General features: G+C 39.3%; 1 protein-coding gene across 1 annotated transcript; it reads right to left on the bottom strand.

The window, feature by feature from the left end:
* Positions 1-402: 402 nt before the first annotated feature.
* Positions 403-1,761, bottom strand: LOC136691412 (uncharacterized). The gene has a single exon (XM_066663974.1). The coding sequence runs from the start codon at positions 1,759-1,761 to the stop codon at positions 403-405; it is 1,359 nt and encodes a 452-aa protein (XP_066520071.1).
* Between the last annotated feature and the right edge of the window lie 15,636 nt (positions 1,762-17,397).

Here is a 17,397-nt window from a genome sequence, read left to right as displayed (position 1 = left end):
ATTTGCATGAGTATGTTTGACAAGAACATAAAAAGTTAGCAGTTTCTCCAAGAATCAGCTAAAGTAAAAAGAAAAAGTTAAAAAGAGCTGCCATGACATATTTGAATCAAATTAGTAATTTATTAAAATTTTTCAGTTTCTCAGTTTGTTGCTGCTGATTATTGAAAAATGTCTAGTGTATATTTCTTATTCGCATTTTCTCATTGGATGCACAATTATATGCATTTTATTTTTAATTTGATATTTTATGGTAATACTTTCATATTTACAGTAATCAGTTTTTGATAATAATTAAATTAGTGACTTACACGATTGCTGATATAATTCATAGTGGCAGCTCTATTGTAAATTAACTTTGCAAAATAGCATTTTAGCGATTGAAGCATGAAAAGGCTTGGGGATTTAGCTGCTTTCCTGTTGCTCACAGTTCTTGCAGCAATAAGCCCAGCTGCCATCAGTGGTGTTGCACCAGAGGTAAGATTGGCCGTAGTAGCCACAGGGGTGTTCAGATTTGCAGGTTTTTCCGTCTACAGCGGTGAAGCAATCATCCCGAGTGCAGCACTTTTGCTTTTGTTCACTCTTAGTGGTGTAGCAATAGTCTAGAGATTTACCGTACTTTGAGCAGGCATGGTTAGCACGGCAGTAATCTCCACTTTGGGCTTTGGTTTCATATACTGGCGGGCTGCAGTAGTACCATCCTCCAGACTCTTTGTTACACCAGTAGGCACTCCAGCCATAAATGCCACATGGGTGATCAGCCTTGCATTTCTCTCCTTTGACCGTGATGGCAGAGTACAAGGGTGAACACTTGACCAGATTCTGCTTAGAGTAACACTTGTAATCATCTGTCTCTTTGTTGTAAAGGCAAGCTGATGTGCAGTCCTCCCCAGACCCATCTTCAGTCTTTGATTTCTCTGGTACCGTCTTACATTCTAATAGCTCTGTAGATGCGTTTCTCTTCACCGAGGTCAAAAGACAAGCAGTGTCAGACACGTACTTCAATTTCTCTGTTTGCTTAGAAAAAGTGTAACTGCTGTCAGAGAACAGTGATATGGTCATGTCAGTCACAGTGGGCTTCTCAGAGGCAAAAGAAAACTTTAGGGCTTTTTCATAGGTTTTCATCACATTGGGGGTTATCTGCAGCTGCTGGAGAGGTTGCAGTTGAACATTTATGTACAGACTTTTTGCCATCTCCTGTGATTTCTCATTTTCAGGGAAACAATCATCAACAAAAATCTTAACCATGTCGTCATATAGCTCTATCAGCTTATTATTCAAATCTCGAACAGACATCACCTCAATTGAACTGTCTGGCTGGTTCTGTCCAAAGTAGCCAAGAGAAAATGACTCTTTATCATTAGTGGGATGTTTAAAGCAGAGAGCTGTCCACACGTGAGAGGGAACGGTCACTTTCTCGTACTCACGCTGTTCGTCTTGAGCAGATTTTTCCTTCTGTGGGATTCTGTAATTTGCCTGGGGGATGGTACCTGTGATTAGGTAGGGAGTGGCTGCTGGATTTTGCTGAAGCTCAGTGGTCAACATCCTATTCACTTCCTTTCCCACCTTATACCAGTGGTGACGGTAAAAAGCGTCATCCATGGGTGCTACGTTAGTCAGTGTAAATGTTGCATCACGGCCCTTGCCACACTGGGCACTTGAAGGGTTTAGCTGCCCACGGTCATAATCAGTGTAAATGTAGTAACCATTAATGGCTTGATTTTGTTTAATTTGATCAACATCAAACTGACTCTCAGGGCTCATTCTTCCTTCACTTTTTCCAGAAAGCTGTGAAATAAACAGAAGAGATCAGATTTTGAAGTTATGCCTTGAAACCAATTTTTACAAGTGAATGTCTTTTAAGAAATTAAATGTAAGTTTAGTTATTATTTTATCAGTTGTTTTGTTGGTGCAATAAAAAATAACTAAAATACTGTCCAAAGGCTTAATCAAAATATAACACATTCTCTGCAGAGAACAAAATTAAATATAGCCCTTTGTTGTTAAACCTAAGGCAGAATAAATATATAAAAAAATGTAAAAGGGCCACAACTAATTCTTTCGTTAAACAGTAACTTGTGCAGAAGTGTTTTCTCATTTTGAAACTTAGATTTTTACTTAGAAAATCCATGCAATATAGTTTGGCAATGGATGCTGCATATTGTATATTACATAATGTTTTACACAACAATTTTGTATTTAGTAAAAACCCTTTTGGCAAAACTCCAGAATAAACTCCACACCCAAAGCCTATGTGATTGGATAATAGATGTAAAAGATTGAAAAATGTGTTTGTGTTTAGATGTTTGTTTTGGTTCAAGTAAAACCAGTGTCATGTAAAACATGTCAAGAGTTCATTAAGAGATTTTCTAGGTTACAGAAGTAACAGCAATGTCCACGGTATGTTCAGAAAATCATAACATTTTGTGACACAATTTATAATGACAATGTTAAATGTAGTTATATTGTAAACAGTGTATTTTACCTGTGGTTCAATGAAGAACTTGGAGTATTTTATACTTGAATCGCTGCATTCAGGATGGAAGATGTATGCACTGTACAGAGGAATTCGGTGGTGTTCAGAGTAAAGTGAGGCAAAGAATGCAGTTGTCGTACTTGCGTATCTCTGACAGATTTTCTTGGTGTTTTTGTCCATTCCTGTTGGTTCTGTTTCTTCGTAAAAAAACTCTTTACAGTTGGAAAAGCTTTTGACCACTTCTGCTTGGGCACTAAGTGCCCCCAGCAAAACACAAGTGAGGACGGACAGAATCATGATGGACTCCAGTTCAGACGTGGGCACAAGCTTGTCTTTAATACATCAAACCTTACTGCTGACTCATGTTTTCAAGTTTGTTGAAGTGATAGGATTCTAACTGACTGCTTCACGCTGGCTGTATGAGGCAATAACATACTTGTGAAATCATTTCTAGAACTAGTTATGGACACAGTTATAATACATAATTTATTAGCCTTTGTGGTGCTATTATGTAGTCTGTATTAAAGAGAAATACAGCTTACGACTTCTGGCAAGAGATTCCACCACACCATCCCTACAGATTCACCACACACCATCCCTAGTTTCAGATGTTTGTGAAAATAACAGTAAATAAATTTGATTCTTCTTTGGGGCATGGCCTTCAGAAGTGAAAACAAAATTTAGACTATTTTTGTGTTTGTAAACGGTTTGGGTTTTGTGGCTGTCACGCCCTTGTCCTGTTGTCTATCTTCCCCGCCATGTGCTCACGTAGTTTTCACGTAGCTCTCTTTAGTTTTGTCCAAGTTCAGAGAGGACTGCTTGATTCTATATCAGTCTGTTAGCCATTATACTTCCTCTCTGTAAGATGTGGTTGATGATGTGGTATCTATGCATTGTAGTCATGTGTCGGTCGCGAATGAACCGGTTCAATGAGCCGGCTCTTGTAAGTGAAGGATGAGAGCCGGTTCCCGTTTCAACCAATCAGAGAACAACAAGCAAGCTCCAACCCTCCAAGCTGAGACACTTGGTTTTCCTGAATGCCAATCTGCCTTCCAAAAAATAGTTGAAGAAAATGTTAAATCAGTTAAATGTTTGTTGACAGTTGTGGTTGTTTTAATCACTACCGTTGAATGCTGCTGTTTTGCACTTTGCAGAGTATTTGTTTATTTTATTACCCAGAAATGGATGATTAATTAATTTAATAAGCTATTTTGTACTTTTGGGTTCCATTGGCTGTAGTTCAGAGTTTACAAGTAATTTTTTATTAAGGTGTTTAAATAAAAATCCAGTCATTTATACAATTGAATGAGTGAGTGCAATCAGTGAGTTATTACAAGACACCCATAAAAACAATTGACCATTGCAACACTATTTATTATTTTTAATATTGAACAATAATGTTTTGTCCATACAGTCATGTAAAATGTAGGTAATATTGTTCTGTACCAGTGGAAATAAGTGGTAAAACAAAGAGCCACTTAGGAGCCGAAAGAGCCGGCTCTTTATGAAGAGTCGAGCCAAAAGAGCCGGCTCTCCAAAAAGAGCCGAAATTCCCATCACTAATGCATTGCTGCACAGCTGTGACTCAGCAGAGTGAACAACAGTGGACTTAGCACACAGCCCTGTGGGACCACTGTGCTCAGTATGGTGGTGCTGGATATGCTCTTTCGGATCTAGACTGACTGAAGTCTCAGAGTTAGGACGTCCAGGAGCCGCTTGCCAAGAGAGGTGTTCAGGCCCCCTAGGTTCAGGTGCTGAGGAGTAATTGTGTTGAATGGTTTTAACGTCTATAAACAACATTCAAATATGGGTGTTGTCCTTATTGTCCAGGGATTTGGAGCCAGATGAAGGGTGACGTGGAGCAGTGGAAAAATACACAACCATGTAATGTGCCTTATGACAAGGTCCACAAAGCACTTCATGATGATTGGCAGGCGTTAAGTGGGACAGTGGTCGCTGAGGCAGGACACAGGAGACTTTTTGATACAGGGATGGTGGTAGATGCCTTGAGGCATGTTGGGATGACGGTGCTGCTCAGGGAGATTTTGAAGATGCCAGTGAAGACATTTTTTGTGTAACTTAAAATTGTAACTCGTTGTTCAAACATATTTCTGTCTTTCTGCCAATTTATGGTAACTGTTGTGTAACATTAAATATGACAACTGTCATTTTATGAGGAAAAAAATAACCTAGTAGTTTGAATATGGTAAATGAGGAGAATTAATTAATCACTTTTTGTGTTCAATCAAGAAAAGCACTGAAAAAATCATAACAAAAGTAATTTTATATTAGAAAACATAACCTAGTACTTTGAAAATGACAAGAATATTTTAATCATTCAATTCAATCAAGAAAAAAAGCACTGAAAAACTATGTGCATAGATTTGTTCAGTTCTTGATAATAATAGTGTATCCAGACATGTGTCGGTTTTAGTTTAGCCTCCTCATTCCAAACGTCCAGTATGCTGGACATTTTTTTTCTGGCTTTTTTAACTCGACAGCAAGTTTTTCAACGTCCCACCCACTTTTACGGGTTTCTGCCCAACTACGGCTTTCTATTGGTTGGTCAAGTACGTTTAGGTTTTTTTGATTGGTTGTCGAAAATAGTCCTGGAAATGGCAGCACCCAAGAAAGACGCACCACGCCTTCGTGACCGAACAAAACGTAAGTTTTTCTTCATTATTCCATATTGTTAACTGAAAAGTCTTTGTACATATGTTCATTTAGACGTATACTGATACGAAAAATAATTATACCATCAATGGAAAGTTATTTTCACAGCATACCTGTTTGTAGGTGTCCTGACCATTGAAGAAAATGTGAAAAGGAGCAATGAAAGTATGCAGAGCAAGAGGTGCACCCCTCTCTGTAATTTTAGATCTACAAAGTGCTCTGGTGGACAGTGGAGCTGAAAACATGGACACTGAAAGTAAAATACGGAGGTGGTCATGATGGTATTGTTGATTTGTTTAGATCTGCTTTCAAATGTCTGTGTCCTCTGGCCCTCTCTGACTGGCAGGGGGGAGGGGAGGGGGAGAGGTGACAGTCTGTGTGTGGAGGAGAGGGAGGGGCTGAGGGGGGATTCTGCATAACGAGTCTGCAGGTATATATGAGATGTAACGGACATATATTTGATGAACTAGTCCTTGGATCAAAACCCAATATAGACATATGTGGTATCATGAGAATTGTAAGAACCTGAACTTTAGTAATTATCAAAAAAATTTGGAACTTTCATTACTGTGTGATTGCAGCCTCTGCTTAAATAGAGATGTGCAGCTTGCCGTTGAAACATCACATAAAAAACAGCTGTAACTCAAAAATGCTTTAGGCATATGTTATGAAAATGCACAAGGCCCTTTCCCATGATCAGAATATATCTGTCTCATCTTGCTGGTACTGCATCTCTAGGTGGCAGTGTTATCAATTAATAACCTATGCAACCAGTTGCTGTGTAATTGTAGCACCCCCTTTCTGTGCACTGTTGTCATATTTGACACACTACTTCAGAGTAATGAGATAAATATGTCTTCCAAGTTTTGATGGATTTGGGTGAAGTTTGTTGTAGTTATAGCTCTAGGAGTGCAACGAGCCCCGCCCATGCATATTTGTTGAATAACTGCCACAACAGCGTGTCAAAAGTTCAAAGTTTTTTTGATAATTATTTACCTACAGTCTATACAGATTTCAAAAATGCCAGTTGTTTATTTATAAAACAAATTTCCGGGGAGGAGTTCGAAAAGCTCCATTTTCACATACCTGATTATTGTGGATAAGCAATGCATTTTTTGACAATAGCAATGCATTTTGACAAAGTTGTAAGACTCTATGTAGAAAATACAATAAATTAAATAACTTGTCAATATGTTTTATTTTCGCAGAGATATTTCATATTTTCATTTTGAAAATATGAATTGCGCCCCCTAGTGGCTATCGCTATGAAACTTTTTATGGGCTTAGGAAGTGCTACCATGGACATACTATGGAAGTCTCATGATGATAGGACCTTGTTAAGGTCATGAAACAGCTGCTGAAATTTGATTGGCCTATGACGGCAATGTTTTTTTTTAATATGACATCATCCTCATAGAATCTCATTCAGGACATCACCCACTACATGCATACCAATCGGCATGTCAATTGGACAATCCTGTGAAGTGTAACAAATTCTTTGTTGTTATAGCGCCCCCTATGTTTGCAGTTGCACAACCAAGTACTTATGTCTTCCAACCCATATAGGGATCAAGCATGTGAAGTATCGTAACATTCAGAGAAAGGGTTTAGGATTCTGCTGATACCACATATGTCCATATTGGGTACATTTCCAGAGACTAGTTCGCGCTCAAAAATTTGTGTGATTTCACATATTATGCAAATTAGCTCAAAATCTAAGTGGGCAGAGCTTATGGGTTCTTGAGGCTTTTTTGTAGGGTCTGACCTGAGGAATCAGGGAAAAAAAGAATTTCGTCTCTACGCTATAGCGTCGCTATAACGTCACCATCAGGCCGATCGGGCTGATTCTTTGCGCCTGAGTAGCGGGAGGGTTTACTACCAGTTGACCAAACGACAAGTCTGTAGGACCTACGGTTTGGGCTGCCCATCGTGTTTCATCGGAGAAAAAAAAGAAGAAGAAGAAGAGGAAACAGACCAAAAACAATAGGGCTCCAGCACTTGCAGTGCTTGGACCCCTAATTAAACTAGAAATGTATTTAACTTATTGTTCTGTGTGGTATATAAAACAGTTCCCTTCTGTAACTTTGTAAAAAAAATTGAGTCTGCAAATTTCTCTAAAGTCTGCAAAGTTGTTCTGCATTAAAACAGTCGGACAAACTTCGCAAACATCCTAAAAATCTAGTTATTCAGAAATGTACTAAGAAAAGTTAAGTATAATTATTCTTTAATGCAAAAGTAGGTAGGCAGAGGCTGAGGGCCATGAGAGGAAGGTAGAGTGTGCATCTCTTTTAATATCCTATGTCTCTTGTAAAAAATGCTTCAGCCAAATGATGCTTGTTTATTCGTATAAAATCAGAATGGTACAAGCTGCAAAATAATATCCAAATATATCCAAGCCACCCATTTTTATATTACATGTCATTTTATAGAAATTAAGTTTAAAGAGGAGGAAGTCTCATTGTTTAGTAGTACCTGTGATCATCTTCAGTTAGTGATTTAGACCTAGGTTTTTGGGATTAATTGTTTTGTTTGTTTCTTACGAGGGTATGGGAGATTTATCAGGGAACTGCAAAGGCAGCTTTTTTTTCCTTCTTTATCTGTGTTACCATTTTATATCTTGTATGATAGACCAACAGCGGATGGAGGTCATCATGTAAGATTCTTATCCTGGAATGTTAGAGGCCTTTGTAGCGTGGTAAAATATATATATATGTGCCTCTTGTAACAATAATATGTTTGCTTTTAGATTATATATATATATATTTATAAAAAATCTAAAAGCAAACATATTATTGTTACAAGAGGCACACCTAAATTTGGAGGGTCATAACAAACGTAAACCATGGGGTATTCAAATATTCCATTCCAGATTTAACAGTATGGGCACGGTGGAGCAGCAGGTAGTGTCGCAGTCACACAGCTCCAGGGGCCTGGAGGTTGTGGGTTTGATTCCTGCTCCGGGTGACTGTCTGTGAGGAGTTTGGTGTGTTCTCCCTGTGTCTGCGTGGGTTTCCTCTGGGTGCTCCAGTTTCCTCCCACAGTCCAAAAACACACGTTGGTAGGTGAATTGGCTACCCCCTACACTGAAGTTCTCACGGACTACTAACTATTATTACCAGTAGATTGACCAGAGGAGGATGGGTCACCCCTTGTGAGCCTTGGTTCCTCCCAAGGTTTCTTCCTCAGCTGGGGGAGTTTTTCCTTGCCACTGTCGCCCCTGGCTTGCTCACTTGAGGGTTTTTGCATTTTGTTTTTACATTTCATGTCAAATCTTTGTCTTACTGAAATTCTGTGAAGCTGCTTTGTGTCAACATCAGTTGTGAAAAGCGCTATATAAATAAATTTGATTTGATTGGCGACTTGAAAGTGTCCGTAGGTGTGAGTGTGTGAGTGAATGTGTGTGTGTGTGTCTGCGTTGCCCTGTGAAGGACTGGTGACCCCTCCAGGGTGTATTCCTGCCTTGCGCCCAATGATTCCAGGTAGGCTTTGGACCCACCGCGACCCTGAACTGGAAAAGCGGTTACAGATAATGAATGAATGAATGAATGAATTTAACAGTATGTAGCAGGGATATTTTGCCCGAAACAGCTTAGCGTTCACTTAACCGCAGTACTCGTGAATTCTTGAACTTTTTCAGTTCATGCCGCAGTTTAGCGTGTGCGCCATTTTACACACCGTATTTACTGCTGAGCTCTCCCAAGTCAGTTCTTGACTCAGATTTTCCCTTGCATCAACTCTAAGAGCCACCAAAACTCCTCAACTCTCCTCAGACTTGAGCTTGCAAATAAGACTGGGAAACTGAACTGGACAAAAGCCTCAAGCTCATGCGGCTCTCCAACCTTAACAAGCGAAAATCTGACTTCTAATTGGCTACTACAAGCATAGCTTGCTCTAGCTTCTGATTTGCTACTACAAGCATAGCCCGCTCTAGCTTCTGATTGGCTAATACAAGCATAGCCCGCTCTAGCTTCTGATGAACAAAAAAATACATCTTAGCTGGATAACGTTGTCTCCCACAGACCTACACACTGATCCCAGTCACGTACAGTGAAAAAAACATTTTAAGGAGAGAGGCAGCATTTTGCAGAATTTTTTACCCCTTTGGAACCGCCAGCGTTGCCCCACGGCGCAAAAATAAATAATTTTTATCACCTGTTTGTTCATCATTAGGGTGAACTAGAGAACTGTTTTATTTTTTTATTCATTTTTTCATTTTTTTTCCTCTCTCCCCTCTGCAGAATGTGGTCTGGCATTATCTTGTTGAAAAATGCAGGGTTTTCCCTGAAAGAGATGACGTCTAGATGGGAACATATGTTGTTCTAGAACCTGAACATAGTTCTCTGCATTAATGGTGCCTTTTCAGACATGCAAGCTGCCCATGCCACAAGCACTCATGCAACCCCGTATCAGTGATGCAGGCTTCTGAACGGAGCGTTGATAACAACTTGGGTTATCCTTGTCCTCTGTCTTCCATTTTGCCACAGTCCATTTTAAAAGACCCCTGGCCCAGTGCAAACGTCTGAGTTTGTGGAGCTTGCTTAGAAATGGCTTCCCCTTTGCACTGTAGAGTTTCAGCTGGCAACGGCGGATGACACGGTGGATTGTGTTCACTGACAATGCTTTCTGGAAGTATTCCTGAGCCCATTCTGTTATTTCCTTGACAGTGGCATTCCTGTTTGAGGTGCAGTGACGTTTAAGGGCCTGGAGATCACGAGCATCCAGTCAGTTTTATGGCCTTGACCCTTACGCACAGCAATTGTTCCAGATTCTCAGAATCTTTTGATGACGTTATGCACGGTTGATGATGATAACTTAAATGTCTTTGCTATTTTACGCTGGGTAACACCATTCTGGTATTGCTGCACTATCTTTCTGCGCAACAATGGTGGAATTGGTGATCCTCTTACCATCTTGGCTTCAGAGAGACACTGACACTCTGAGAAGCTCTTTTTATACCCAATCATGTCACCCACTTGTCCCAACTTTTTTGGGATTTGTTGACACTGTGAAATTTTGAATCAACATATTTTTCCTTTAAAATCTTACATTTACTCAGATTAAATTTTTGATCTGTCATCTATGTTCTATTACAAATAAAATATTGACATTTGCCATCTCCACATAATTGCATTCAGTTTTTATTCACAATTTGTTAGTATCCCCAACTTGTTTGGAATCCGGTTTGTATAAGTGAAACACTGGCGTGTCACTGTTAAAATCCTAGCGTTTTTTGGCTGTTTTATATTCTTTGATCAAGAAAGGTCGGTTTGTGTTTGCTGAAACACTAATGTGTCACTGGTAAAAACTTTTTTGTGGCTGTTCCTATATACTCTGTTACTGGTAGCTACTGAGGGAAACTTTTGTTTTGTTTATTTTGTTTGTTTGTTTGTTTGCTTGTATTGTTGTGTTGCCTCACCATGATTTCAAATGGCCAAAATCCTCATAAATATTGTAAAGTCTCCTGGAAGCCTATTAACTATAGAAACAGCATATTAGTTAAGAGTGGGACTGAAATACCTCATTGGACTGAACCATATTTTGAAAATGTAATAGACAGCATAGTCAGTAAGCACATCAATGAGCAAAAGAGCAGTCTGTACTTTTTATCTAAAGGCTTTTCTGCAGACACAGAATAGAATCTTGAAGAATGTAGATTAGCTTTAGGATATGGTATCAAACATGACTCTATTAAAGAGTGCTTTTATGTCATTAAGCAGTACTGGAAGTACAAACTGAAGTCCATGGAACATAAGCTAGGATAATCTGAGGAGATCTCTGAACTAGCTAATGAGTGTAAAAAGCATAAACAAACACAGAAAACCTGTGAAAAACTTACTGAAATCACTTGAACTGCAACATGCCAAATGTAAAAGTCAGTCTTGTCCTTCACCAATAGGCCATCTACAAAAGAGGTCTAGTTACTCAAATTTAAATCCTCCAGCAACAGCCAGATTTTATCCACAATTGGCTGCAACCAGCATGGGTGAAGACACTAACTATTCTGATGGCAGTAGTGACCATTCCTCTTCTGAGGAGGACTCTGAGCATGGGCTAAGCACTAGCCATGGTAAAATGATTGTCAGAAGGAAAACTGAAAAGAGGTCAGCTACAATCACATCCACTGAAGTACTTCACAAGAGAGGTGAAGTTAATAAAACCAGGCTAGACATTGGCCATGTTCCTTTAGATGCAGCAACCCTGGACAACCTGTCCAAAGAGTTTAAACCTCCAAAGAACATTGGTCTTGAATTTATAGATCTCATGCAGAAAAAAAAGAATGCTGTACTCTCTGCACCCCAATGATGCTGTGGCAATAGCAAGCCAAGTCCTCAACTTAACAGACAGCAGACATATTGCTAAAAAGGTGTCGGATGTTTTGGGTGACAAAGGCCAGAACATTGAAAAAGACTGGAAAGCTTTCAATGACTGGATTAGCCACAAATGCCACAAAACTACTGATTGGGGGCAAATAACTAAATGCAGGCAGAAAAAGGGAGAATCAGCTGCAGATTTCTGTGAAAGGTTTGAAAGAGTTTTCTTGTGTCACTCAGGTATAGATACATACATTAGTGGCAACTTTGATGATACAACAGAAGATCCTCATTTTACACAGCTGGTAGAATCTTTGAGACCAGATCTTAGACAGGCCCTGGTAACACCACTTCCTAACTGGCGTAATGTTAAATGGGGTAAAATTAAAAGTGAACTTGACAGGCTGGACCTTGACTTAGAACCAGGCTATGTGCCAGCTTCCATACATGTCCTCTCAGGAAACAGTTCTAACTCGGGTTCCAGTAAGAATTTCCCTAGCCAGAAGGAGTGCCATTATTGTCATAACAATGGCCATTTTGCAAGAGTCTGTCACAGAAAGCAGGCAGATAACCCCAAAAAGGGTGTGGGGGTGAACATGAATCATAATGGTTTTTCACAGGGCAGCACAGCAGGAGCTTCTTTTGAGGGAACTTCACATCAGCAGTTGTCACTAATGATTAAGATAATGCTTGGAGATAATTATCTTATGCTTGGAGTCACAGAGCAGTTGTCTTTGATATCCAAAACTCTGCTAGGAGTCACAGAGATATCAAACTGACCAACAACAGCTTAAGATCATCTGTGTTCTATAAACTTTACAGAATCTTTTCATCACTTGAGGACACAGATAAAGAGTTCACCATGTTTTTCAACAAACATGCCATCAGAGACCTTCATGTTAATGATTCCCTGATGATTTAGAATAATAATAAGAAATCCTGATACATATGTAAGGGCACTTACTGATTTAATTTGCAAGCACACCGTTCAGATATTTTGGGTTGATGTAATTAAGGCAGGTGATAATTAAGAAAAGGAATTTGAAGGAATTTGCCTTTTAGGTCTAATATTAATCAACTATTGTTACCTGAATAAATTTATATATATTTAAGGCCTTCTTAGGTCTTGAAAATATTCTTACACTGATATTTCCAAAACCACTATACGACCTTTAGTGCAACAAATCTTTCCATTTGCTCCTGGTGTCTGGACCAAAGGGGGGACTTTAGTTAAAATAAAGGCAGGGCTGAAGGTAGCCATAAATAAATACTGGTCAAAGGGTCATGGTGAAGCTACATGGCAAGCTGTTTTAGAATGTTTTAACTGGGTAAGAAATCATGAAAACATTTCTTACTGTAAATGTATATATTTTGCCCTAGAATTGAGTGCTAGGGATAGCTGTAGAGGGGGTGGGTGAAGCACAGAGCCTCAGGGAAGATCCATGGGTTTTAGGCTGTGGTGGCCACCCCTGTTGGTGAAGATTTCAACCCACTGTGTGTAACCATACCAGTCCCCACTGAGGGAAATATGGTGTGGCAGAGTATAACTTAATTGCAGATGAACTTCTCACCTGTGAACAGTTTACTGTGGAAGTATCTCTTTTGTGTTGGTTACAGATAAACCAGAGCCAGACGGTGCCCCTAGCTACCCAGCATGGTCTGAATGATCTTCACACTTCTGACCAAAACTACAACAGCTGAAGAACTGAGTGTCTACAGTGTCAACCACACCTTATCACACCTATCCCTCCTCTCACCCCTATTCTTCCTCCTATCCTTCCCGATTTCCATTTTCTCACCCCCACCCTTCCTGTCTCACACCTCCTCTTCATTCTTACCCCACCTCAAACTCCTCTTCTTATTATTATTGCCTTCCCCCATTTCTCCAATGTATATAAGGCCCTTCTAAAATATTTGGTGTCAGACTGGATCGGGACCAGACTGGACTGAGAACAGACTGGATTGGGTACAGAATGAACTGGCTATAGACTGAACTGATGACAAACTGATGACCAAGCTGTGCCCATGCTTTTCTGCATGCATGTGAGGAAACCTCCCAACCTCCAGTTTCCAAACTTCAGATCATCCAGCTGTACTCATACATAAACCTGTGAATGTGTAAATAAACTCCAGTCAACGCCGAACTACAGTCTCCTGACTCTTCAATGCCGAATTTCTAACACCACCAAGACCTGATTTGTAATTGTTGCGTGCTGGTTTGAAGTGTAATTAGTAAAAAAAAACAAAAATTAAAAACAGGCTTAGAAAAAGCACTTCAGAACCAACACAGCATTCTCAACACAAAGTGAGAATGAAACACAAATTACAAACAATGAATTATATTTATTTATAACTGAAGCAGTTTTGTACATGCTGTTTCAGTAGAACTACTCTTTAGTAATTACCCTGAGTCATATTACTTGGAAGATGAACAAGATTCAGATTAAATTGCTATGAAACAATTACTCAATAAGAAAAGGGGAAAAAAAAGAAAAGCAACCAAAACAGAGTATGCATAATTTGTGGTATGAGCACATCTCTCTGGTGTGAAATGTGTGTATCTTATGTGTAATTGTGGACAGAAATTCCAGAAGTTCCCTTCAGTCTACATTCCATTAATCATTCAGGGACACTTCCAATAAACATCAAGACCTGAAATATACAAGCGATACAAACCTCAAATAACGTGCTGTATTATACTTCCAAAGGTTATGTGCAACTTCAGCATTAACAGTTTTCCTGAATATAATGGTTCATTCATTCATTCATTATCTGTTATTGCTTATCCAGTTCAGGCTCTTGGTGGGTCCAGAGCCTACCTGAAATCATTGGGTGCAAGGCGGGAATACACCCTGGAGGGGGCGCCAGTCCTTCAAAGGGCATATAATGGTTTAATATTTTTATTTAATAAAAATACAAGCATTAATCTTGCTGTTTACTGTTGTTAAATGGAAATAGTGAGGAATTTTAACCCTTATTTGCAAAATCGGATGATTGTTAAAGATGTGCTGCTACTTTTTTTGCACTGCTACAGTCCCTTCTAATTAAAAAGTTGAATTGTGATTTTTCTATTGCAGTATGTAAGAACTAAATAAAATCTAAATCATTATCAAGAATCATTTATACATTATTTTAAAATAATCTCAGAGGACCAAATACGTTTTATCAAGAATTGTCAGTTTTTTCCAATATCCATCAGTTTGCTAATGTGATCTATTCACCTAGCACAACTGCGCTGTTACGGCATGTTAAGGGGGAGGGGAGACATGGAGCACTTTGTTTCCCTATATGCTGATGAGCTTATGTAACTGACCCAAATGATAGTAGTTCTGCAGTTGTGTGAACTCTGTTGACTCCAATGGACCAGTTTTTACAGCAATGGCGAATCAGTTCCCGGAAATTAGCGGCAGCCATATAGTTACAGCAGAAGTGTTATGTGTGTTTAAAGTTTAAGAGTCCAATTAACAAGTGTGTTAAAGCATGCTAGCGTATTCCCCACTAAACCAGTAGATTTGGGGAATGTTAGCAATTAATTTGGCTATAGGACTTTAAGTAAAGTATAAGCAAAACGACAAACAACCTAAAAATACCTTCTCATAATGTCATTTTATGATTATGTTGCGCCTGCTGCTTTAAGCAGCAGCACGCATTATGTTGCGCAATATATTGTTATTCGATTTTTTTTTTATTCCGCGTTTCCTTGTCCTCTTAACTAGTCCCCCAGTTTTCGAGCTATCGACTCCGTTCCACCTGGATATCGTGCATCCTATAGCGACAATGTGGGCTTGTATACAGCTTTCCGATACCTGCACCCGTTTGTCTGCTACACTCATTTTCACTCATTCAAAGCGCTGTAACTCTGTCATTTTTCAAGCTACGGACACGGGATTTCAGACGGTTGGACCCGGGTGTATCGGGTCCCATCACGTCAGTTTTCGGACCTCTTGCACTCATCCTTCTCTTTCTATCCTTCCTTCAAAATCCCTCCATTCATTTCAATGGGAGGCTCTTAGAGTGGGGTGATGTCATACACTGAAGGATCTCTGCCCGAAAACCTTTTTTTCACTTTTCAGCCGAACAATTCGCCATAACTTCCTCATACTTTCACCTAGAAACTTCATTTAGAGACTTAGTAGAGAAACTTGTCCTTTCTAGCACCTGTAAATTTGAGCATTATTGAAAATACGGTTTTTGAGTTATGAATTTTTGTTCTGCACTAGGGACGGTTTCGGCTTCCATAGAGTTCAATGTATTTTTAGAGCAGCTCCGAGTGCGGTTTCTAAATTTTTCTCCTGTTTTTAACTCATCATAACATGCTCATTTCTCACTTAATCTGCATATGTTTATACCATGTCGATCCCCAGACTCTCCTTGTCACAACGGTATATACGGTTAAGTAATGTGGGGAAATCTTTCCGAGCTATAAGCATTTGTTCGGAGGGTGGGTACGCTTTTGAGAACCTTTTGAGAATACCGTTCTTGAGTTATGAAATTTTGTTTGACACTTGGGAGGGTTTAACTCCCATAGAGCTCAATGTATTTTAAGAGCGGATCGGCACGCAGATTTTCAAAACTTTGTCTGTTTTTAACTCGTCATTACACCATCAATTCTCGCTCAAAGTGCAAAAAGTTTTACACCATCTCGAGCGCCAGACTGTCCTTGTCGCTACGGTATGTTTCGTTCATATTTTTTGAGTCTGTCAGTTGTATTCTGTGAGCGTGCGTGTGAGAGAGAGAGAGGGGGGAGAGGGAGGGGCAGAGGTGTGAAGGACATAGGCAGTCTCTAACACTTTAAAGGTCATTTTTAAGGGGGACGTCTTAATTATCCAGGGTTTTTTAAGGTGGAAATTTTTTTGGAATACCTCTTTCAAACTATACTGGCTGTCTTTTCAACATTTTAAGCTTTATTTCAAGTGGTCATTTTTAAAGGTGGACGTCTCAATAAAACTGTGGGTTTCTTAAGGTGGAATTTTTCTTAAGGTGTTATTTAAAATGTATTGGCCATCTTTTTTTGCTTTTAAGACTCTTTTGGCCTGCGATGTGGACATCTCACTACAATTCTGGGTTTCTTAAGGTGGAATTGTTTTTAAAGGTGGAATTCAAAATGTTTCGTTTTCCATTCACGGCCTACAGAGCTCCATAGAGTCCAATGCAAACTGCTGTGGAAGAGTGCTCTCTTAACATCCCACTACCAACAGCTTAGCAGTCAACACCTTCACCACAGCGTCGCCTAGTGACCCACGCGGGTTTTCCGTAATGACGACCTCGCTTTAAGCGGGAAAGACACAGATCGGGGGACGGGGGTTTCAGCGGCACAACATCTCGCGTTTCCTCCTGGAAATGCAGACCTCTAGTTGGAAATCCAAATTCAACATTCTCCTTCTCTTTTTTTCCTAAATGTTTTTTTTTTAAACCTAAAAATTAAGAATACATTTGCTACGTTCATTAACACTAACATCGAAATTCACCATTTCTAAATCATCTAAACTAAAACGGACACATGTCTGAATACAGTATTATTCCCAAGAACTGAACAAATCTATGCACATGATTTTTCAGCGCTTTTCTTGATTGAACACAAAGTTAATTAAGTGATTAATTAATTCTTCTCATTTACCATATTCAAACTACTAGGTTATTTTTTCTCTTATAAAATGATAGTTGTCATATTTAATGTTACACAAAAGTTACCATAAATTGGCAGAATAGCAGAAGTATGTTTGAACAATGAATATGAATTTTATGTTACACAAAAAATGTCCTCACTGGCATCTTCAAAATCTCCCTGAGCAGCACCGTCATCCCAACATGCCTCAAGGCATCCACCATCACCCCATTGCATGCCCACCAATCATCATGAAGTGCTTTGTGGAGCTTGTCATAAGGAACGTCACATGGCCGGACAAAACTAAAGAGATGGTTGTTGACTTCAGAAGAGTC

The sequence above is a fragment of the Hoplias malabaricus genome, chromosome 3, assembly GCF_029633855.1.
Source record: "Hoplias malabaricus isolate fHopMal1 chromosome 3, fHopMal1.hap1, whole genome shotgun sequence".
In the NCBI taxonomy this organism is placed as follows: domain Eukaryota; kingdom Metazoa; phylum Chordata; class Actinopteri; order Characiformes; family Erythrinidae; genus Hoplias; species Hoplias malabaricus.
Note: the sequence above shows the minus strand (reverse complement) of the source record. Positions and strands in the feature narration are given on the sequence as shown.